The 25,551-nt window shown below is 43.8% G+C and overlaps 1 protein-coding gene across 5 annotated transcripts in view; it reads left to right on the forward strand.

The window, feature by feature from the left end:
• Positions 1–25,551, forward strand: part of NOD2 (nucleotide binding oligomerization domain containing 2) — a 379,168-nt gene that overhangs the window by 59,815 nt on the left and 293,802 nt on the right. For all 5 annotated transcript variants that reach the window (XR_013603462.1, XR_013603461.1, XR_013603463.1 and 2 more), the window contains exon 2: positions 9,468–9,985. Coding sequence is in view for 2 of the 5 variants with exons in the window: in XM_078668543.1 (XP_078524669.1) it covers positions 9,527–9,985 (459 nt within the window). In the remaining 3 variants the exon portion in view is untranslated. The remainder of the gene's footprint in view (positions 1–9,467; positions 9,986–25,551) is intronic.

Below are 25,551 nucleotides of genomic sequence, written 5' to 3' on the forward strand. Positions count from 1 at the left end.
GATGCCAAAAAGCACTCCGTATGGGGTCCGCCCACCCAGAGATCTTTTAAGGAGGTTATTTAGAGCTTGTTGAACCCCATATAGGTGATGTATCGAACTGCGCTCAGTGCCTGATAGTCTAGCTGTTTTACATCACAGTACATCCTCTCCACAACAGAATTGTCCTCAGGTCTATATGGAGAAGAATAATGCATCAGTACACTCAGGGATCCCATTGAATCCCAGCACACTTTTGACGCAAAAGCCCGGTCCTGGTCTGAGTGGAGTGCACTACATGCATGTGTCCTTACAAAGACTTGCTGGTTTTTCAATACTAGTTAGAACTTCAGCTGAGCGCTGATGCCAAACCTAGAGAAATCTAGAGCAAGAATCAACCGCAGTCAAAATAAATTTGAATGCAGTGTCCAGAATTAGTGGACCACAGCGATCCAAGTAAATGCAGCTGAAAGGCTTGTTGGAAATAGACAGACTGTGGTGGACGAGACATAGTGGAACCTTTAATTTGTTGACAAATGTCACTACACGCGACATATTTCTTGGCCTGTTGATATAAGCAGTGCCACCAGTAATGCTGCTGTAGCAGCGAAATTGTGGCTGCCCCCCCAGCATGTGCCGAAGCAACACCTCAATGTGCTGCTTTTACTAAAGCAAGTGTGCAGACTTGGTTGGGAAGCAAACGATTGTCAACCCCTGGAAATGTACGAAAGGAATGTTCTGTTTATTCAAGTGATAATATTTAGAAGGAAAGTCCTTAGGTAAAGTACTTCCATTTTTATTTGCATTAACGGCAGCCAAGATGTTTTACATCTATTTTTATTTTTAGAAAGAATACTTGCTGCTACTTTAGCTGTGGCGACTTCAGATTTGGCTGCTTCATCAGCCAAGGAATTCCTTACAGCGTGTGGTCTCACATGCTGATGACTCAACGTATGTATTACATGATCTTGTGGCAACCTGTGTTTGAGGTCTGCCACTCTAACCCAAATTATCTTATGCTTAATTGTGTTACCTTTAAAATCTATGAATCCATTTTGTTGCCAATAATGTAAATGATCATTAAAGAACTGTACACAGTAACACAAATCCCACACTATAAGTATGGGGAAATCGGGATCCGGTTATTCGGGTGCAAGAAGAAAAGCCTTCAGTTCAGCTAACTTCGTAGTACAGTCACCTAAAGACTGCAATTTGTTTGAGGTCAGAAATCGCCATCAAACATAACAGCAATAACAATAGGGAATGCCGCTGTGTATTGGTATTTAGAACCTATAGCAGGTTGAGCTGAACAGCCAGTGTATATAATATATTTATACTGATTAAGAGGCAAAATAGAAGAGGGCATTAGATAAACATGCTCATACTCTAAACATTTGTGGATCTGTGAAAGGGTCAAAGACAAAGTCTACATTAACAGCTGTTAAGGATGTTGCCCACTGTATCCATCTAGGATGGAGGGCGTTAGCATTTGTAAAGCTAGCTTTCATGACAGGCTCTAAGGCCGACACAGGAGTTACAACAATAACGCGTTTCCCTTGTGCAAGTGGCCGTTCTTTAAGGATAGCCATCTGCACCACTGTCACTATTTTGTCAGTGAAAGCTAAACACATTTCCACATTGGAATATAAATGCAATTTATATGCAATTGGCACTGTTTCACCTTCATTAAAAGTGATGTATGTAAATCCAATTGCACCTGTCAAAATAAAGATCAACAGGTTTGTGGTATTGACATATGTATGCAAGTGGGGTGTTTGAAGCAAGTCTCATTATAATGATCGGAGTGCATCTTTGTGTACGTGTTGCATAAAAATCAGGGTGTATTAATTCATAAAGTGGTTCAAATCCCTGTGCATATTCAGGTATGTACATCCTACCAAAATTTAGAAATCCTAGCAAGGACTGCAATTTTTTTAGGGTGTTTGAAGGTTACAATCGTGCACACTTCTCCCAAAAATGAGGGGCAAGGCTCTTTCTGTCCTCTGTGAGTTCATATGCTAGAAAAAGGACACTCAGAAAAGCTATATTAGATTGTATAGAGTTGAACTTATAGCCAAGTTCACCAAATCCCAATATTCTGCGATCTACTGTGGCTAAGTGGGGATTTAATTTGTCGTCCATTATGTAGATATAGTCTATGTAGGAAAGCGCGTCAGGGTTGATAGCATGAAGAATTGACACAATGCATGCAGCAAATATACCTGGGCTATTATAGGCCATTGACAAACATCCATATCACATTTGAAAACCGAGCGCGCTAAAAGCGGTCCGATCTCTGCTTTCAGGAGCCAAATTGTGGCTGAGAAAAAAAACTTTGGAAATGTCCAATATAGTTTTGTAATTTTTAAAGACCACATTATTAATTAGTTTTGTACTACGTGTGTTTTGTACTGCAAAAGTGTGAGTATGACTTGTTAAATATCTATAGTCTAAGACAATGCATTAGGAATGATCCAGTTTTAAAGTAAGAAGAGGATTATTCCTGTGAGAGACACAGGGCTCAATCACCTCCTGGTACTCCAATTGGGGGAGTATTTCTTTAGGGGTGCTTTAGTATCCAATTTAATGGGATATTGTGGTTACACTTGCGGGCTGGGCCGTAAAGGTATAACATGATAAGGAGAATCCCTATCCCAGCCCACATGATTGCGATAGAGTGCAGGGGCTAGTGCAGGAGCACACTTAGCTGCATAAACTTGTTTGACTTCTTCGGGGACAAGAACAAAAATAGATGCTAGAATAATATCCTCTCCTTGGGGGGGATGCATGTACAAACGGTGGGGGCCAATCAACACACGCCAACAGGAAGTATTAAGACAAGGTCACATTTTTCAATAATTTAGCTTTAATGGTGTGCTTAACGTCATCTTCTGTTTGAATATCTAAATTATACAATCTATCTGGAGGGGCTATGCAGTTATCTGTGGTCTCAACTGTAACAAATGTCTCAGTTACTATCACTACCAGAAGCTCCTGCCTGGAGATTCCGGCACACAGTGGTGAATTCTGCCTTGCCGTTGACGCAGAGTCACTGCCAAACTCCTGTTGAGGAGGAGGGTTTTCAGCGTTGGTGGCATAATTAGCTGTTAAACCCGCAACTTTCTTTTTCTGAAACAGAGCTTGATATTGAGGAGGTCTGTCCTTCTTCTTTATCTTTATGTCAGACGAGCTTGGAGTCTCCCATTACAGTATCACATACTTTTCTTGTCTGCATTCAGATCGCCCTCCTCATCATACTGCTGATCAGACGATTCCTGAAAGGAAAGAGGAGAACGTGTATTAGGAACCTGATCTCTGTCAGGAGGTTTGATTATAATATTATCACGATAATCGTACCTCCTCTCAGAGGACTCCGAGGGTGGAGAACCTCTGCAAGGTTTACCTTTCTGTGTCTGTTTAGATTTATTTCATGGTTTTCTAACAAACTCCTGGTCCTACTTAGCCTCCTGGTCTGTACCAAGCTTGCCAAGAGGTGGTTTAGTGGGTCTGGCTCCCAAATTATTGCGTCCTTAGGATGTGTACACATCAACAACAATTATAGACAAGTCACATACACAGTTGGCTACTGCAACCGCTGTGAGCCGCTGGCATATAGCTGAGTGGCTGCTTCACCTTTAATATTTGACAGAATAATTTCGGACACTATAGTAAAATTCCCCAGTAGTTTCATCCCAAAATCCAGGGCAGCAACTACCCAGTGCTCTTTCTGTATCTATTTGAGAATGACTGGTAAGACTGACATCAAGTGAGTGCTATCACAGACAGTATAGACAGCGGCAGAAAACATCTCCCAAGTGTAACATTATGAAATGATGGAAACCATCTCATTGGGAAAACATATTGTCAACATTCTGTGCTTGTCTTGTGGTCCCTTTAAGAGGAAACAGTATTTAGACAGAATATCGAAAACACACATATCATAGAGCAAAATATTATGACAAAAAGATCATGAAGGTGAGTTTCTGTAGGTAAGTAGAGTTTTACTGTATATAACTCCAAATATATGTACCATGACAATATATATATCTTCAAGGTACGTAGATGTGGAGTTAAGAATAGTAAATGTATACTTACCTATTTGCACTTACCTCCTTGATTTTTCGGTCCCCGATATTTTTGACACAATATTATGTCCAGCCAATATTTCTGTTTTCGATATTCTGTCAGTGAACCAGGGGGAAACGCAGCTTCAAGTTGATCGATATTTTTACGTGATCCAAAATGGGATTTCCTCATTTTTAGTGGGTCTTTTGACCATAACTGAATTAACTATTACAGGACTTATGGTGGGCGCTGCAGGCAACTGGGCTTGCCCCTGCAAGCCAATTCTGGCTGGGCCTGCCATCAAGGTATGTGAAACAAACTAAGTCGAGCGTCTTTACAAGGCAACTAGACCAATGATTGTACAAGATTTTTATTAGCCAAATCAGGATATGGTGTATATCTTGCTAGTGTTGGTCAAGTTGGCCCCTCGTTACTAAGGGGGCCTATGCGGACAGCTCCAGCTATATGGAGGAGGGCACCAAGGAACCAATTTTGGTGTTCCCAGTAGGTGAAAGGAATCTCAAGAAACGCATAAGGTCTATACCCATTAGGTGATGCAAGTGTAACGTAGGTCTGGGATCTATTAGATTGACCATCCATAGCAGGAAATGGGACCCAAGAATAAAAAACTTCAAAGCGATATGCTGCATCCACTTCAACATCAAAAATAAGAGGGCCACCTGAATTAGGAAGTCAATGTTGGGTAAAAGCGCAGAAACAGTTGGTCTGCAGTTGACTACAATGGCCACGAGCTGTGCCATCCAAAAAACTGAAATAGATTCAAAGTGGTACACAAACTGGGTATGAACCTTTTAATATTCAAGCTTGAAAAACTAACAGAGTTAGTTGCTTCCTAAACACTGCGGAGGATTAATCCTTAACACCACGAACATGTCTGGGAAAAAGGTGCGAGGGTGTTGTGGACATGCACAAACACTACTAAGGAGACCTGCAAATAAGTACCAGACCAAACAATGGTGGTGTTATGTTGCAAGGGTTCTTCTCAGGAACAGAACTATGCTTGGGACCATAGCACATCCACATGGAGGAACTGAGTCACCATACCCATACCCCATCAGCATCTGTGGGCCCGAATCTGACTAGCTCATAGTACCTCGCTTGCCCTCCTAACCTTTCCAGAGAGACAAGTGATTTGGCACCCCAGAACACAATACACTGACCCTCTCAGAATCTTGGTAGCAGGTCACCCCTTTTTGTTCTCTCACTTATACTTGTCCACAATAAATAGAAAAGCGACACGCTGAAAGTTTATAATGTTTATTTAAACTATCGTGCTCAAATGTGCATTAGTTGCAACACAATTAGCAAACAAATACAGGTCAATAATGTCATTAGCCTAGCTACTAGAACGTATACAATAAAAAGCCTGTCATATTATCTGACAGATTTGCCTAAACCCACCCTCACTGCTAAAGCTAAATGATCATAGATTATAGATCTCTGAGTTTGGCAGAGGACCTCATACCGTAGCATCATAGATAGTTATTTTACATCCCAGCTGATGCAGCTCACTTGTCTCAAGACCTCTACACTGTCTGCCAATGTCCACTCTCTGTGCGTGACGACATGTCCCGGGCTATCTGGCAGAACATGTGTTAGCAAAAAGGTCTCTATTATTTCTAGGTGCTAGTGTCCAACCACAGAGAATAACAAAAATCAATGTTTGACCTTGCCCAGGCTGTACAGACTAAATCCCAGGAACAGAACAAACAAAATGTGCTGACTATATTTGAAAATACAATGTGGCACAAAATACAAGCATGCACTTTAAAGCAAAAGTGGCCTACAACATGCATTGTTAGGCTAACATAGGGAAAACAACAATGTCCATGTAGGAAACACACAACAGCTGGGTTGCATAGCAGTCTGTATACATATTGTTACCAATTCTTTAAAATATACATGGAGCAGGCTTTGTTGCCACCCAGAGGAGTATTACTCCCTCACCTCATTGCTTGGGGTATCATTCTGCCATCCAGGAAATGCTTCTATTGGAAGGCTTGAGAGACTACAGTACATATAAAAGTACACTCAATTATAATGCTATCTAGCACATTCATTAATTTTTTCTTCTATATGCATTCCATATAGAAAGTAATTCATGTTTTTTACTTCCTCAGCCTTGGCATAATGAGTGCTGCAGGCTTTAAAGTGAGAAACAACAACTGTGCTTGTAACCCATGTAACCAGAATTTGTGAATGCCTCTGTTTGCATGTATTGGCACATTAAAGCCTGACCTTCTAGCCTTGGTAATGCTTGTCATTTCCATGGAACTACAATTTGCCTTAACTGTTATTCATGTTAATATGGACCCTTCTGCATCTACTTGGTAGAAGGTTCAATAATCTCATGTACCTTGGAATCGTGACGTTGTTTAAAGTCACTTTTGAGCTCTAGGTCAACATGTTAAGGTGTTGCCTGACAGAGCTTGTGCACTGTTACGTCTCAAACATTTTGTTAGCTTACAGTGTCCCTGGAGCCCGCCCATTGCTTATCAATGGTTGATTTAGTCTTCATTCATTTTCTTGCTTTTCATTGATCAATGTGTGCTGGCTTCACGTCCTCTTCTTCCGTTTCACCCACCGGAGCATGGCCATACGTTGTTTCGCTGCTTGTGTTTTGGGACCTTTTTTCTTTCTGTGGAAGCATCCTGTGAGAGTGCATGTGTTTGCAAGTTGCTTCCCTCATGTGCCCTCTCCATGCTTCATGTCGCTCTTTCTTACCTGTATGCTTCAGTCCCTAATGTTGCTTCCACCCACTGTTTGTATTGTTGCTTACCCCCTCTCACTGTTTGCATTTATGCTTGATTAACCCGCTGTCCATGATGTTGCTTGACCCCACCCTCTGTCTGTATTGTTGCTTACCCCACGCAGTGTCCATGTCGTTGCTTGTCCCTCCTGTTCTCCTACCTTTGTCCATGTTGGCTTGCTTCCACCCTCCCACTGTCTGTGTTGTCTCACTCCCCCACCCATTGTCTGAGTCGCCATGCTCCCATCCTCCCCTTGTCTGTGTCCCCTTGCTCCCACCCTCACCCCTCCTGTGGTCTACGTCCTCGTCCTCGTCCTTTCCTCTCCTTGTGTGTGATGCCCCCCTAAAAGCACTGTGATACAGACACTGATGACAGTATTAGAGTACTTTTTTTCTTCCCTCTTTCTCCTTCAGTTGCTCATGATGGCGCTCCCACTTGTTCGCCCTCCTGCTGCTATCCGTAATGCCTCCCCATCGCCATAACAGTCATAGCACTTCCCTCCACCACCCGTTCTTCCATGTCATAGCACTTTGCTCAACCTAAATTTATGTTGGCACATTCATTCTTTATGCCTCCCCTGGGGGAAGATGGGGGAAATAGCCCCTGACATGCATCCCAGGTGGAAGGGGGCAGAAAGCACACTAGACACCATGGATTTTTGTTTTGAATATATAGGAGTGGGGGCTGCTCAAAATGGGCATGACAATGCCCCCACACCCTCCAAGCAGTCTTTCTTTCCCCATGGGGGCCAGATAGGTGTTATTACCTCTGATCTGCTCCCTGGTGGCAGAAAGCTCACTAGACAAAAGATTCTTTTTTTACTAAAGAGGAGTGGGGACAGCCCACAGTGGGTATGGCCATGGCCCCACACCACATAAATGGGGACGTAAGTGTTTCAGCCACTCCTAAGGGGCAGGTGAGGCAGTAGCTGCAGATCTGCTCCCCGGGGGGCAGAACACCAACTAGGAATCGGGGATTTTTTTTGCTTAGTGCAGGGGTGGGGGCTGCCCAGAATGGGCAAGCCAATGCCCCCCCCCCCCAAACATATTGTTGCTGGCCATAGCACTCTGTGAACTTCACCACTGCTAACCAGTGCTAAAGTGCTTGTGCTCACCCCTTAAACATGTTAGAATTGGCTTACACCCAAATTGCACATTTACTTTACTTATAAGTTCCTAGTAATATGGTACTTTATGTACCCAGGGCCTGTAAATTAAATGCTGCCAGTGGGCCTGAAAAACTCATTGTGCCCCCACCCCCTATGAAAGTAGCCTTTTAATACATGTCCAGGCCTGCCACTGCAGCCTGTGGTGCAGCTTTAACCAAATCCTTTGCCAGGCCCAAACCTTCCTTTTTAAAACATATATGGAATCACTAGCTTGGCCCTAAACATCCAATAGGGCAGGGTGCATTGTATTTAAAAAGTAGTACGTGAGTTTTTAAGTTTTACATGTCCTGGTAGTGAAAAACTCTTAAATTTGTTTTTCACTACTGTAAGGTCCACCTATCCCATCCCACAACATTGGGTTACCCTATTAAATTGTAAAGGTGAGCACTGTAATGTCATTCAACTGACGTGTAGGCTTGAAAGCACTTGTAGGTGCATTATCACCCTTGGTGCAAAATAAGTAGGATTGCATTATCACATATAGGAGTAAAATCACATTTAGGTACAAATCACCCTTGATGCAACATCAGCAGAAGTGTGGAAAATATTGAGGAGAAAAAAATATTTAGGTGCAAAGTCACTTTAAGGCAAAGTCACTTTAAGGTGCAAAAACACCTTTCTGGGAACACATTTGGGATTAAAAAAATAGCCATAAGCAAGTATCAACCTTTGTGTAACATTAGCATGAGAGGTAACAATATAGGTGTGAAATCATATTAGGGTGTAACATCACCCGAGGTGAAACATCATTTGGAATGTGGAAACAATATTAGGAGTTTCCAGCAATTAAAGTTCCTGGCTGAAATGCATCATAACTGCAATTTTCCTATGCAGCTCATAATGCCAGTGGGTCCAGAACCTATTTATATTACCACCCCCCCCCCCCATCAGAAGTACAGGGGAACTCGTGATGTATTTTGTGATCCATGTATTCGAAATACTCTGTTAACATATTTCTCCACCGTTTTCCGTCCACGTGCCTCTGCCTCCGGTCTGCATAAAATTGAAAGTGTATGATTCATGTGCATTCTCGTAATTATGAAAACTTGGACTTCCCCAAATAATTTCCTTCTAAGCTAGAACATGTAGACCACAAAATAAAATAAACAGACTTTCTCTTCAATTCTTTGTAACCTCTGCTGAAACTTTTCATGATCCTAAAGCCTTTTTTTTTTCTCTTTTCGTAAATATGATGTGACCATTAAAAACAATTTTTTTTCCTTAAGACTTTGCTGTTAGAGAGAGTTTGAGATGGGTTTATCTTCAAACTGTAGTTTATACACATCTACTTCCTTCCCTTTTTGTGGTCTTGCAACCCCTCCCTATGAAATTGTCTGGCTTCTGTTGTGTCCCTTGATGACGATGATGTATTTTTGGCACATACACATCAGGAAACAGCTGCCGCAGGGTAGGAGCTGGCTATGGCATCCACGTTAGACATATGATTAATTCGCCAACATTTCATGCTTTGTCTCCTTCGTCCCTAGGTTTGGCAGCTTGATCTTCTAGTCCCTCTGTCTTCTTCTGATGCCCGCAATGATGTGGGATGTGTGCCCAGGAGCTTCTCAAGACTCGCCGGAGCCAGCTGGTGTTGGCTTTAGCCGGTGGATCAGTGGAGAACTTTGAAGGCGTTCTTGATTATTTGCTCTCATGGGAGGTGTTGACCTGGGAAGATTATGAGAATGTGAGTATTCGAGGACATGGGATTTCGCGTCTTGCGCGTTCCCTTTTGGACATTCTGTGGAATAAGGGAGACCAAGGGTATGAACTCCTAGTAGCTGCCCTGGAAGAAGTTGGAAAGACGCGGCAACCGACAGAGGTGGAGCTACTGAAGGTAGAGGAGATCTCAGAGCCATCTGAGTATCTGCGGAAGCATCGACCAGTGATCGTACGAAAAATACATGGGCAGGTTGAAGGCACCTTGCGGTATTTGCTCGATGCAAACTGTATTTCTAAATACGAATGCGATGAAGTGCAGCTGCCCATGTACACACGTTCACAGCAGGTGAGGCCAATGTAGAATTCTCCTGTTCTTTACAATCCTCGCTTGTGTGCAATAATAGAGTGTTGATGGACAAGATGCCCAGTTTACTAAGCTTTTCTGTGTTCATCTGTGAATTGTGCATTGTGCGTGTGTAATGTCCCTGCAATGCACAAAGCTGGATTATGCATAAGGAAGTGTTAGAAGCTTGTGGGTAATGTGCGCATACATTTCACACTCCTAAGCTAGGCTGAGATGTGTAAAAGTTGGCATTTCCTGGTGGTTCATAAAATGTCAGCCATGCAAATACTAATCACATTCCTCCGAGCATGTGCCTTACCCACAAAGGATATTTATAATAAAAAGAGCAACCCATACGTCCTTGTGAGCTGGGTAAGTAAATGAGTACAAAAACAATGTTCACAAGGAACTCATTTTAAATATCAATATAAATTTTGGCAATTAAATAATTGCAATGCTAAATTACATGGACAAATATGTGATGAGTGACCTTTCTATGGGTCCACGTGTCAATCAAACAACTCATAGAAATATTTCTACACAAGCTCACAAAAACTTTTCAATCAATTATACCTGACTTCAGCCGAAGTAGGCACATTTATTTTGCACAGAAGATAAGCAATATAGCAAACACAATTTATAAATTTTTCTAATATTTTTTCACATAAAAACAGGAGCCAGGTGTTCATGGTATGCAGATAGTGTAGTAACATTTACCAATCTATGTATGTTTCGTGTCACATGTACAAATATTATGGCATGTGGGCAAAGAACATTTTCTGTGGTTCTAGAGTGAAATATTAAAAATATGTTAACCTGTTTGTTTCCTAGGGCTAGAAGTGTGTACTGAATGCAGATGTACAGAGCGCACACCTAGGACTAAGGAAACAGATATAAAGCACCTATCATAATAAATACTATGAGAAATTCTCACATCATGATATAGTTAAAACGATTAGCAATTAATTGTTCAGTGTAGAGTTAAAACACGCACACCTCAACAGGCTTGTAATAGACGCTGTTTTACCATTTAATTGTCCTTATCAAATCTGAGTTTATGGTTTAGAACGTGAAGGTGGATTACTGCTCTCCAGTAGTGAACTTCATAGGTGCATTAAACAAAGTAACTCGATAAGTGTATCCTTAGCATATGGTTAATGAAATATCAGTTAAGGAAAGGGAGCTAAAATGAATTGCAGTTGAATTGTTTATGTGCAGTTAATGGTCTAATCAGACATTCGTTCTGCACATTGACTTCTAGCTCTTGCAGCATGCATTGTGATGTCACTACTTAAATTAAGTAAATCATTACAGTATAGTAGTGATTTTCTTTGTTATTATACGTAAGTAGTGAAGTTACAGCTGGACTGTGCCAAGGAAATGTGAAAAGGGTTATATACATGTGTTTCATGCTTCGACATAGAGTTGAGACAGGAGGAAAAATAAGTTGCAGTTGCAGGCTAGTGGAAATATGCACAGGTGAACATAGATAAATATAACAGTTCTGCCACAAAGGCTGTGGGTGCAGTTTCCATTTTTTCAGACCATGCATCAGGGCTTTATGTGGGCCGGATTCTGCCGGTGCTCAGCACTGGCAGTTTTAAAAAGCAGGTTCCAAGATTGGTCCCTTTCAGCTCTCTATTATTGTTCTCAACCTTCTGAGTAAAAAAAAAAAATCTTAACTTGACAGCAGTACCACCCTTCACAGCCTTTGATGCATCTTTCAAGGGACTCACTCGTTACAGTTTTCACATCATATCAGAACTGAAGCATTTTAACTATTTTATACCAAGTTGCCAGTGTTGTTGCTTATTTATCTTATGCAACTAACAACCATTGACCAAGCCAATAGTCCTGGCTTGCTGTAGGTGTTATGTTACTTGTTGCATTACATGTCTGGATTCAAAGACAGAAAGATGCTAAGCAGAGATTTCTAACTTGTGTTTTAGGCCACGCCCTTAATTAAATTAGCTACACTCCTTTGACAGCCCCCCCCCCCCAGTTTTTTCATCCCATTTAAAGCCCTGCCTTGCATATTTGAGGTTCAAATTGTAGAGTTTCTGCTTTGCTCCTATATTCAAGTAAAGTCAGTATACTTTGAATAAGACAAATAATGTAGGACCTTTCGATTTTAATCATATTGCTTTTTCTTCTCTTCGAAATTCACTAAATTGCAGATCTTTTCCATCACCAAATACTCTAGTGCAGTTCAAATAACTTTGATTACGTAAGCTTCCTAATGTAGTGTGTTTCATCTTTCACTTTTTAACAAAAAATCTTTAATGCATTCACTATATTTTTGTGCGTCCTCTTTGAGCGCTCTCTGTCTTCCAAGGAGCTTATAACAGAACAGTATAGACCAGCGTACATGGCTGGCAAAAATCAAGCCTTTTCCCCCCTGTACGAATTTCCTCTCCATGGTCCATACCGTTGTCTCAGGACACATTGTCGGGGATACTGCATGCCTCGCTTGTCATTCAAAGTCCTCATTGACAGCTATCAAACGTGTTCATGTGGCCGCATGACCGGTCACCAAACCAAGATTGAGAAGATCCTCCCTCAGTTAGAAAGAACAACTTTGGCTCTCTCTTTTTTTTCTAAGAGAATCCACTTCATAGTAGTTGTGTGATCTATAAAACACGTCACCTGTAACAGTCCTTTGTTGCCTCTAAACAAACTCAAGGTGGAGGGTGGCCCTCTCACTGGTGACCAGGTCTGGTGGCTAAGTGGACTAATGCATCCCCAGTAGGGGCTTGTGTATGATCTCAAAGTCACAAGTTCAAATCCTAGTGGGTCCACTCAACCTTTCATCCTTCTGAGGTCAATAAAATGAGTACTATTGAGTTCGGTAACAATAAACATCTGTTATTCAGCGCCAAGATACCCTTCGGGGTGAACTTGCTCCTTACAAATACATATTTTATGTTCTGTTACTGGCAGGAGAACATCTGGGCCATGCTGCCAGCACAAGCGACTCAAAAAGAACTTGCATGCCTTCAGGCTTTCTCTGTATCTCGACCAAAACTCTGCAAGGACCTGCCTTTGCACCTCAGACTTGCTCCTTCTTTGGTGCAGTTCAAACCCTATCTTTCCAAACTCCCCCAAAATGACCTCATTGTGATGCTGTGGTGGTCAATCACCATACTGAATTTTTAATACCAACATGTGCATACATCAACTCCGCAGTTTCAACTACCACTATATTGTGAAGGTAGGTGGTGGTGGAGTTAGAACAGTATATCTATACTTCCCTTTATGTGCTTACTTTGATGATATAGGAGTTGTCCGTATTGAGGTCAACCAATGGACAGGTTGCCATTATTGACCTAAAAATTGTGACATAGAGTGATTTAGTGCTTCTGATCTCTTCTAAACTTGAACACACTAAAGCCCTCATTACAAGTGGCCATGTGCTACGTGCAATATTTATTGCACCTGATAAATAACAATACTGTGGTGTATGCCAACTTCACCGATTAAATAACAATACTGTGGTGCATGTTGTTTACCAGATGCAATAAATCTCACCTGTATTGGCGGGTGCAATAAAATCCACAAATATAATTCTATATATGCATTAACATGAATTATCACATACATCAGAGTTTAAATTTTACTGGACACTCATAATGTGGTCCTTTTTGGCCACCGCTGACTTTGCAAAAACACTTGCTCGTCCCTTTACCAACTTGTTGGCTATTAAACCTGTTGGTATGTTTTTAGGTCTCGCGCCTAGTGTTGCACAGCGTAGCAGTGCTCGCGCTGCTCGAGACATTTAGTAGGTGAAAAACAGGGAATCGAAGCTGACCTAGGAATCGCACATGCTTGTGAGTGTGCGATTCCTATTGTGCTAGGCGATTGGCCTTTGCGTGCTTCTTTTTTTATAAAAGACTGCACTCAATTTGCCAAAGGCGGGCGCATTGCTCCGCCCATGGCCTATTGATGTCTATTACGCGCTTGGTGCGCATAATAGACACCAATAGGCCATGGCTCGCAGTGGCAGGCGCGTGCATGCACCACTCCTGGGCTTCTTTTTTTTTGTCAAGCTGAAGTGAAAGCGAACGTTTTCCCTGCCGCTTGTTTTTTCTGCCACTTGCTTTCAGTTTGTTGCTGTTTTTTCATTTTTTATACTTCTCCGGATCGTGCTTCTTCTGCCGTAATGCTTTAGGGTGAAGCAATGAGCAGCGTGTCTCAAGCAGTTTTCAATAGCGGATCTGCAGTTTTTCTGACCATCTTGCCTGAGAAACAGCAATCCAGTAAATGCCTGTATTTTTTTGTACATCTATTGGGTTGAGATCTCTTGAGACTCCTCAATCACATGTAGCTTTAAAGAAACTACATAGCGGAGAGGTGACAACGACATTCACGTTCGTTTATAAGACAGTCCACAGGTTGGCGAAGTGAGGCAACATATAAAAGGGCCCCGCCGCGTGAAGCTCAGCACAGGTCATATGCAGTGTCTGCATTAGCACAGCCTTCTTTTCCCTGGATATTTTAAGAAAATCAGTGGCTCCTGTGGAATGGATACTTGATAATGATTTTAAAAAGACGTCATTTGCGTATATTAGAACATGGGTTAATGTGAGATGTCAAATAGAAAGAACAGCCAATACCACAATATAGTTGGTCAATAGGTTGTATTGAAAAAAATTGGATTGTAGTAAATAGTTTCATACATAAAGCAAAATTATTTACAGTTGTGTAAAGTGTCCCAAGTGAAAATATGAACCAAAAGCATTAGAATAACATATGTGAAAAAATGTATGTGCAAGGTTTCAATAATTTGTTGTTTCACAAAAGTGACCACTGTCTTTCATAAAATTACATAACAGATTTACAATCATAGAGTGCTATTCTCAAAGGTTCGCTTTTCTCGATTGTCGACGGTGTTTCGACCCTAGTATGGTTGTAGGGTCTCTTCAGGACCTACAATGTGGGACATCTGGGAAAAAGAGATATATGTGTTTTAGATTCTACTATGGGGGTAGGTTACTGTATTAAGAGTATTTTGGGTCATTGTCAAATTTACCTGGCTTTCAGGAGCGCTAGATTACTGGTGGTGTGCGTGCAAACCGTGTAAGGGTAAAATAAAAGTACTCACTAGGCAACTCAGCCGGGTTTTGTTAGGGGAACAAAATATACATAGTCCTGGTTAGGGCATGTAGGAAGGCAACAGATAGTTAAGGGAGGGTGGAAATTCGTGCTGTAACGTGGTTCTCATGTCCGGCGATCAAATCACTTAACCCTAATGAGGGTGTGGGTCTAGCGATTCTGCGTGGATTTACGATGGCTGTCCTTTCGTTTCCAGAAGCTGTAATACGATGTGAAGGAGGCTTCTTATAGATTAATATTGATTGTTTCAGTTGTGGGTGCTCGTTGGCAGTGACCGCGTGTCCAGGCTGATTTCTGTGTTGATATAATAATCAAGGTTAGACTCTGTGATTGAATTACTGCCCAATTGGCGGGTATATTATTTCCAGTCATCGAAAAATAATTAGATAATCACTGTGTGGCGTCCCACGCTGCCTCCTGTCCAATTACTGGTAGCATTCAGGAAGCTTATTGATTAGTCTAAAAGCCGGCCCAAAATAGTGACCCATTATTACCAATATTCGAATTAATTAGATTAAAAGGAACCCAAGGTAATTGTGCTCCTGTCCCGGTCGATTATAGCAATTATAACAATTGTTGGTAGGTTTTTGCCTGTAAAAATTGCTATTTCCACCTATTGTGAAATGATAATTATGCATAGCCTGCCACGGTGTACTAATGTACAGGACCCGTAGGTTTGGCAATTTGAAAAGGGGCCCAAGATTGTGATATGACCCGCTATTCCCAATTCTTAAAGATTAACCAAATTTATAGGCAGCCACAAGTCTAATGCGGGGTGATTTTATCATTCTACATACCTTTGGATGATGGCTGGAGAAGGACTGCATCCGTCAGTCCTTGTGTTGGTTCAATAACAGCGACCGAGTGTACTCGGTAACTATTTAAGCTGTCTGTTGCAGCTGGTTCCAGACGGTGTCTCTGCAGCGTGCATGCCGTCTGGCGTGTAACGCTGGGGTGAGCAGCCACGTGTGACGTAAGCAAAGTGTAGCATTCACCAAAGATGACTCCGTACTCAGAGGGGTGAATAGCATAGGAGTATTTATTCAAGATACAAAACTCCTGTGACCTCAGCCACAGCCTCTCAACTCTTGTCGCCTCCAGAGTGTCCCCGGCGCTCGCCTTGGAATGCTGGTCGCGGTGACATTCTAAATGATGTCACCGCGAGCAGCACCATCACACGCAGAGGCGCCGGGGGGAACAGAAAGAGGGAGATACCACACATCCCCCTTCCCTGCAGAAATTGTGAACATTAGAAAAACAGTGAGCAGGAAACAGAAAACAGGAAAACACATGCAATAGGCAGAATGGCAACAGTCACATCATTACATATTGGTCAAAGTGCCTGGGAGGCCTGGTCACTCTCCTGTTGGGCCTGTGGCCAGGGTGAGGGACACACGACGGCCTCCTGATAGCGCAACCGCCATCCAGTCTTGGACCACTCTCCCCCTCCCTTGCACCTTCAGTGACATCTACTGGGGGGTGATGCCTGACCACTCTCCCTAGGTTCCATATTTTCCCTTCTTGAGTTTTGACCGCATTCTTGAAAAGTTTGGTGATTTTGGTGGGGCCGCTGTACTCTGACTAGCTTGCCTTCCCTGTGGGAGCTTTGATTTTGATATTGTCGCCCACTCTGAACTCAACCTCCCGTGTGGCCTTGCGTTGGTCATAACTTTCTTTCCTCACTTTCATGGCCTGTTCTTGTCTCCTCAGACTATCCTTTTCCTTGGTACGGTCCGACCACCCCTTGTGCCACCCCATCCACCCTGGGTAAGTTTAGTGTTGGGTGTCCTTGCGCGGAGCAATTCGAACGGGGTGACACCCGTCGTCTGATGCGGCGTGAATCTGTATGCCTCTAGCCGCCTCCACACCTCTTCTTTCCAATTTATGCCGCTGGCTTTGGCCAGCTGGATGCTTTCCTTGATGGTTTTGTTAAAACGTTCGACCATGCCATTGGTTTCCGGGTGGTACAATGCGCATCGCTTGTGTCTGATGCCTCTTTCTCCTAGGAAGTCTTCCATCTCTTTTGAGCATAATTGCACTCCGTTGTCAGTGAGGATATTGCTGGGGAGCCCCTCTCGGATAAATACTTCCTGTAAGAAACCAATGACAGTCTTTGTCGTGACTTCACTGACAAGTTTTATCTCTGGCCACCGAGAATACAAGTCTACAAGCACCAAGATGTAAGGTGTCCGCAGCTCCCCAGACAACGGGCCTACGATGTCTAACGCCAACTCGTCCCATGGCCCTGACGGAAGCGGCCTACACACCATGGGTGGTGTCTGTTGCCTCAGGACCTTGTCGCTATTGCAACACGGGATGCACTCTCTGATTCTCCTTTCGGTGACCAGGTCCATGTTCGGCCACCAGTAGCTCTCCCTGAGTCTTTGCTTGGTTTTGGTGATGCCCAAGTGCCCTTCATGAGCTATCTCGATCAGGCTGTCTCTTACTGTAGCTGGTGGCACGAGCCTAGTTCCCCTGAACAGACATCCGTCGACAATGGTTAACTCGTCCTTGACGGCCTGGAAGGGCCGTAGTTCTTCATCTCGTTTGTCGCCATGCTTCCATCCATCCCTCACTCTTCTGCAAACTTCCTCCATAGTCTTGTCCTCATCCTGTGCTTTTCTCCACGTTTCTTCACCCAAAGCCTTCTGGATGGTGCAGACCTTCTCAACCATGTACCCTTCTTCATCTTCATCTGATTTTCCTCGCATTTCACTTGCCTCTACATCACTGACGAGCCTGGACAAACAGTCAGCTGCAAGGTTCTGAGTTCCTGGGACATACTCGACATTGAATGTGTACTCCTGGAGGCTGACCACCCAACGCCTTATCCTACTGGAGATGGCGTCCAAACCCTTTTTGCTGAACACTTCAACTAACGGTTTGTGGTCGGTTCGGAGGGTGAACTGCGTACCCCACAGAAAGTCTCTGAATTTTCCTACTGCCCAGGATACCGCTAACGCTTCTTTTTCGATGACTGAGTAGTTGTTCTCAGATTTCTGGAGCGACCTTGAGGCAAAGGCTACGGTTTCCTCTCCTTCCGCGCTTTTCTGGGTGAGGACAGCCCCCAACCCTTTTGCACTTGCGTCAGTGGTGAGAATCGTTGCCCGGCCGGGCAGGTAAGACTTCACACTAGGGGCTTCAGCAAGAGCTCTCCTTACATCCTCGAACTCGCTCTGGCATTCCTGGCTCCATTTGAATTCGCTTTCCTTTTTTAGTAATAGCCTGATGGCGTAAGTCCTGCCCGCTAAGTTTCTTATGAACTTTCCATAGAACTCTAACATCCCCATAAATGATTTGATCTCGTCCTTGCTTCTGGGAGGTGACAGATTCACAATGGTGTTTTGCAGTTCGGCCTTGGGACGTATGCCTTCTGTCGTTATCTTGTGACCCAGGAAGTCCAACTCAGCACCTCTAAAAACACATTTGTTCTTCTTCACGGTAAGGCCTTGGGACAAAAACCTCCTCAGCACACATCTCAGTCTCTCATCATGCTCAATCTGGTTCCTAGCGAAGACCAGCACGTCATCCTGGTAACACATGACGCCTGGGATGCCTTTCAGGATGTTACCCATGATTCTTTGGAATACGGCAGCCGCCGAGACCAGGCCGAAGGGCATCCTTTTGAATTTGTAAGCGCCCATGGGTGTCACAAAAGCAGTGAGTTCCTGAGACTCCTCGTGAAGTTTTATCTGGAAATAGGCCGAGGTGAGATCGAGGGTGGAAAACACCTTTGCCCCCTCTAACATGCTCATCATTTGGTTGATGTTCGGCAAGGGGTATCGGTCAACAACGACCTCTTTATTGAGTGCCCTCAAGTCAATGCAGAGCCGGACTGACCCATCCTTCTTCTTCGCTGCCACAATGGGCGCCAACCATTCGGTCGCTTCCACAGGTTCGATCACCCCAGCCTTACACAGTTTCTCCAATTCGGATCTGACCTCCTCCTGAATGGCTATTGGGAGTCTCCTAACTTTTGCTACAACAGGCTTGGCATTCGCCTTCAATTTTATTTTATGACAGTAGTTCTTCAAACACCCAAGCCCTTCTCTGAACACCTCTTCAAACTCTTTAGTGATGTCAGACTCACATTCTTGTATCTCTTGTACCAAAATCTGGGGATTGCTGTTGGGATTGAGATACACTCCCAAACCCTTCTGAGCACGCCACCCCAAAATGTTGTCCCCTACAGTGGATACATATACTTTAGACACAGTAGACCTGTTTCTGTACTCAATTTTACACAGAAAGTATCCTTTCATGGAGATGGGACGCCCCGCATACCCTCCTGGCCTCAGGTCTAACCTTTTCAAAATTATCTTTCCTTTGGACACACATGAGAACTCCTTGGCATTGATAATTGTAATTCTAGAACAGGAGTCAAACAATGCCTCTAGGTCAACCTCCCCTACTTTTATGGTGTCTTTAGGACTAACAACTTGATCTTCATCAACCTGTGTTGTAACTTCTGCACACATTTGGTTCCTGGGACCAGGTGCCTTCAACTCTTGTACTTGCACAACAAACTCGTCGCACACCACATTCGTTCTGTCTCTACCCTGTCTACTAGCGCCCTGCCCACTCTTGCAATATTGTTTGAAATGGCCTTTCTTACCACACTTGCTACATGCGAATCTGAGGGCGGGACACTCCTTGTCGTTGGCAAGGTGCCCCTGTTTGCCACACCTGTAGCAGGTACCTTTGAAGGATCCACCCGGCCTGCCTTCCTTCTGTTCCTTGCCCACTACTCTCTGACCCTTAACTACAGACACAGTCTCACATTCGGACACCACCTCACTGACATTGGTCTTGTCATCGTTCTTTTTCTCCCCTGCATCTTGTTTAATCTCTTTGACGCACTGCAACATGTGCTCTACCTGCTTGGCTATGATGAGAACTTCTCTCAACGGCGGGTCATCCTTAAGCCATAGCTCTTCACGCACCCGCTCCATCCTGCAGGTCAAAACAAACTGGTCCCTAATTCTCTCCTCGCTCGCTCCCCCAAACTTGCACGTTGCAGCTAACTTCCTCAACTCAGACACAAAATCTTCTATAGATTCCCCATCCTTTTGTGCCCTCTTACCGAAATGATACCTCTCCATGATTGTACTGGTCTTAGGGAGGTAGTGCAAATCTAACTTCTTTAGGCTAACTTCAAATTCATTCAGACCCCTTGCCTCCTGTGCTCCTAAATCTGGGAGATGGTCTAGGACTTCCTCTCCCTCTGCGCCCAGGTAATAGGCCAACAATGCAACCTTCCTTTCTAGTCCTAGGTTGGGACCACACACAGTAGCGTAATTCAGGAATACCTTTTTCCATTTTTTCCACAGAATGGTGGGGTCACCTGGGCTGGTTAAGAAAAAGGGTGGAGGGGTCACGTTTTGCATGCTTACTACACAATAGACAGAGATAAACTTTTACCCCCCAAACGTGCACTATAACCTGCCCCTTGAAAATACAATGCTTTACACAAAATGTTTCAAATAGTTATGCTTTCTTGGTGCAGCCAGTCAGGACAGCACTCCCAAGGGGGGTTCAATTTTCCCCAATGTGCATACTCTTTTACAATTGCTCCACGTGGGTCAAAATCGTCAGCAATCCTTCAGAAGTGCAGGACAATTCACTGATAAACCACTGGTAGGGCACCTACATCCTCATGCAAATCACCCTTGTTGCTTCCAGTACCGTATTTTCACAGTGGAGACAGTAGACTGTTTACTTTCCTGCGGTGCACACCACTACGCTACACCCTCATTAAAATGCAACTGGAGCGGCTACACAGGGATGTGGATGCAGAACACAAAAACCCAAAAACCTTCAGAGCATAAAAATGAGCACCATTCAGTACGAGATCCGTGTATGACCAAGATTGTCACAAAACTGTGCTCCCAAAAATACCACCACAGCGAGTTGCTCTTCCTAATGTCTTCCACTTCCCTCGCCGCGCTGTAAGTTCAACCCACGGTCATTCAAAGACGTGGCTGGATTTACTGAATGAGGCGTACATTTTCACTGCGCTCCTGGGCTCCTATCTCCTCCCACGTCGCGCTCCTAGAGGCCTCTAGGTGTTCCTGCACATGACAAATGAGGTCGCCCAAAAGCTCCTTACTTTATCGCACCACTGGCCAGTTAACATATGGTGGCAGCCCCACACGCTGTGCTTGGTCCTCAGATGCGGTGAGGGGTTCCGCACTACATCGCCACTAGTGCGCTCTTCTCGCGCTGCCATGAGGAGTGAGGTTACATCAAAAGGGAGGTCAGTCTTGAAACGCTGCTAAGGCGTCACACACAACGCTGCCCTGAAGCTGATGAAAACAAGGGCGCGCGGTGAAAGTCTCTGGCGAAGGGCTGGAAGACTACGCGCTTAGCACTTGCCTTCAGTTAAGACTCCGTAGCGCTACAAATAGCCGCTGACAGGCTCTGACATGAACGGGAGACCCCTCGTCAGCTTCCGATGTCGAAGCTCGCCACGCAAACGTAGGTGGAAGGTCTGGGGCCAGCGCGCAGGGTAACAACAAGCGTACCTCTCCTTCAGGGTGTCAGTCACCCGTCCTTCCCCGGGCATCGACAATCCCTCAGCCTTCCTTCGAGCGGGCACACCTCCCTTCCTTGAGCTGCTTAACACTCCGTCGGCTCTCCGCGTCGCAGCCAGCAACACCTTGACTCTCTGCCTTGACTGGGTTACTCGAGTCAGCTGCCGATCTCAAACTTTCCTTCCGACGGCTGTGCTCTTCTGGGCGTGTTGAGGTCACAAGAGGCTTTACCCTCGTCGCCAGTGTAGCATTCACCAAAGATGACTCCGTACTCAGAGGGGTGAATAGCATAGGAGTATTTATTCAAGATACAAAACTCCTGTGACCTCAGCCACAGCCTCTCAACTCTTGTCGCCTCCAGAGTGTCCCCGGCGCTCGCCTTGGAATGCTGGTCGCGGTGACATTCTAAATGATGTCACCGCGAGCAGCACCATCACACGCAGAGGCGCCAGGGGGAACAGAAAGAGGGAGATACCACACAAAGCCTTGTTTACATCCACGGGCAGCCTGATTGCGGAGCGCTCACGTCATGTAATCTTGGAACAATAAAGATGGTTGTGAAATAATTGTAGGGCGTAATTGTTATCACGTGGTGCAAGGTAAAAGATAAAAAGTGATGATCATTAATAAAAAATAAAAAGTGCACTGTTAAAAATCACGGGGGCCCGAGAGCGAGTGCAGTTTGTTTCACATATTCCAAATGTTTGCATTAGTCATTAAAAACAAGGCTGTCTACAGGTGCCGTGCACCTATCCATATCGGTGTGTTTGCAGTGTATCGTTCAGTGCGATGTTTTCTTATTCCATTTTGGTGTAGTGTCTAGGCAGGACACTATTCCATGCTCGTGAATTATTAGCATTATCCCAATGAAAGGTTCTTTGGGATGTGGTATGAGGGCCAGGGGTCGATGGGCTGTGGCGGGAAAAGGGTAGCGATCTATTCCCTGGCTATCTTTTGGGAAGGGATGTGGAGAACTTACGGTAGCATTACTGAAGTGTATCCACTTCATTCTGTAACTATCCCAATGTGTAATAGTGTATAGAATATTTTGGTATGCATTACATCATTCTTCATGCGTTTCCTTTTCCCGTTACATGTAGGAAACTACGTGGAATTTGATTCACTGGGTATGTGAAGGTGTAAATAGTGTTAACAATTGATAGAGATAGTGGGTGATCATGTAATGCCTTGTAGAATTATAATTGTTCCATAACATATAATACAATACATCACTAGCCATATTGTTATGTCTGTTATAAATACATGACATCATTTGGCATACTGCTTGGTCCTAGTTATAGATATAAAAAAAAAACACATGGTTCCACTTTCTCATAACATTCCCAATGATAGGTTCACAAACAGATGGATCCGCTACCTCTTCACAAAGGGTATTCCAGTTGCATTGCTTTTTGTATTAACCCAGAGTTCCCACAACCCCCGCCACTCCTCTGCTGTATTAAGTCCCTGGTTGATAGAGTCAATTCTATCTATCCAGTGGCATTCACGTCTCTGTAAGATTTGTACGATATCGCCCCCTCTTTCTGGTACATGGGCTATATCAATAACTTGCCATATGATGTCCTCTGCTGAATGGTTTTTGTCTTTGTAGTGGGAGACCAGTGGGGCATTTTCCTCTGATCGGTGTATAAGGCTGCGGTGCTGCCCTATACGAGCTTTGATGGGCTGTTGGGTTTGCCCAGTATATGGCAAATCATACGGACATCATATGCAGTAGATCACATTTCTAGTATTGCAGTTAGAAAAAAAGTTATGCTTGTGTTGCCATGATCCATGTTCAAACGTGTGCGTATTGGATGTGTTAGGGCATACCACACAGTTACCACATTTGTGGTGGCCTTTGATCTCGGGTAGGCCCCAAGTGGATTCTAGTGTATTAGTTTTTTGTCTGGTGACTTCAATAGATGATCTGACTAAGTGTTCTTTTACATTCTTGCCTCTCTTGTATGCAAAAAGTGGGATTGCCATTTCTGGGTCGTAGCTCTTAATTATATCCCAGTTCTTTGTGATCAGTTTTTTTACATCATTTGTATGTACTCCAAAGGTGGTGACACACACCATTTTTTGTAATGTTTTCTTTTCCTTGGGCTCCAAAAGTTTATCCCGCGGGCAGTACCAGGCTCACTTCAGTGATTTTTTAACTAATCTATTGGGATAGCCCCTAGACAGTAGTTTTGATTTCAGAATCTCAGCTTCTCGCATATAATCTTGTTGTGAAAAAGAAGAACTCTGGAGCCAGGTAAGTTCAAACGTCTTTATTCTGTCATCCACTCTCCGCAACTGACAACACATCCAACATTCTAATGTGAACTCTAGTGGAATGTTCCAAAAGGCAGGTAGAGGCGGGGAGAGAGGGAAGGTACCAAGAGGGAGGAGAGGAAAGAAACACACAGTGGAAGGTGTAGGGTTAAAGGGAAAAGAGATTACAACACATCTCCCCTCGGAGGGAAAGAGAAAGAAGGGGAAAGGCTGAAAAGATGGGGAAGGAGAGAGCACGCAAAGGAACCTAAGGAGGGGCCAAACATAAAGAGGCAACTAGACAATCAAGGGGGTATAGGATTTACAAACAGATCTCTTCCCCAGATGGAAACAAAAGGGGTGACTCCTGATTACATCTCAGGAGAGGTGAGAAATACCCAATGCAATCTCTTAACATTTATAAACATAATGAGGCAACTAGACAAATCAAGGGGGTATAGGATTTACAAACGGATCTCTTCCCCTGATAAAAGCAAAAGGGGTGACTCCTGTTAACCTATCAGGAGAGGTGTCAAATACCCAAATGCAATCTCTTAACACTTTATCAACGTCCATGTTTTTGGTACACGCTAGCTGAGAGAGATCTTTTATCCAGAGCATTGACCTATGAATAGGGTAATTGACAACATGGCAGTACTCAGTGGATTCCTCAAGCTTGATGCCCAGCTCACAGAGGAATGACTTAATTTCCATAGATGGGAATTTGATGTCATTGTTGGTGACTATGCACGCAGTCACACCTTCACATGCAAATGAATCTCTTAAGAAGTCGATAAGAATATTTGTTGAAACACATGAAACACATTTGTATTTGATCCAGTGGGTTGTGTAGTCCATGAGAACAATAATATATCTCTTAGAGTTTCCTGATTGGCCCGTGTGACAGATTATTTCCAATGCCAACTTAGTCCATGGAGTCTGGGGAACTACAATGGAGTTACAAGAGAGATTGCACATATTGGAACTTGTAGGCCAACTCTTAACCACATCAGTATTTGACACAGCATGAACCATCTCTGACATGGAATACATTCTCTTGGGAGGTACGTCACAGGCATTTTTATTTACAGTTTGCCTTTTTTTAGTGAACGACTCAGAACGAATGTTTACCTCCTTGTTGTTTTCCTCCACTTCCTCAGCAACGAGAACTTGATCTTCATTATTAGGGTCGAGTACTATTCCCAACTCTCTTTGATGTTCCGAACCCACCAGGTTAAACCCTTTGCTTACCATGTACACTTTGCCTCTTGTAGCTCTTCAAACATTCATCATCCCTACTAAAGGAATGTTCTCACCGGCATACCCTACTGCTGAAATGTCAGGTTCTAGCATCTTGAGGCCGGAGGTATCCAAAATATCAATTATGACATCAATGTTGAGTAAGGTTACTGGGGCGCATGAGTCGGCCATCACATCTATAGGCTTATTATTCACAAAGATGGTACATTTGGGATCTAAGATGGGCCTGAGGTCATTGAATAGTCCTAAAGAACCCGGGGAAGTTTGACTGTCTCTAACTCTTACTTAGAACACATACTTAGGGGCCGAATCCTCTTCATTGTGTACTAATTTAACTTGCTGGTTATCACTGTTGTTGTTGCACCCTCTACCCAGGTGCCCTTCTTGTTACACTTAACACATGTG

The sequence above is a fragment of the Lissotriton helveticus genome, chromosome 12 (genome assembly GCF_964261635.1).
Source record: "Lissotriton helveticus chromosome 12, aLisHel1.1, whole genome shotgun sequence".
Classification (NCBI taxonomy): domain Eukaryota; kingdom Metazoa; phylum Chordata; class Amphibia; order Caudata; family Salamandridae; genus Lissotriton; species Lissotriton helveticus.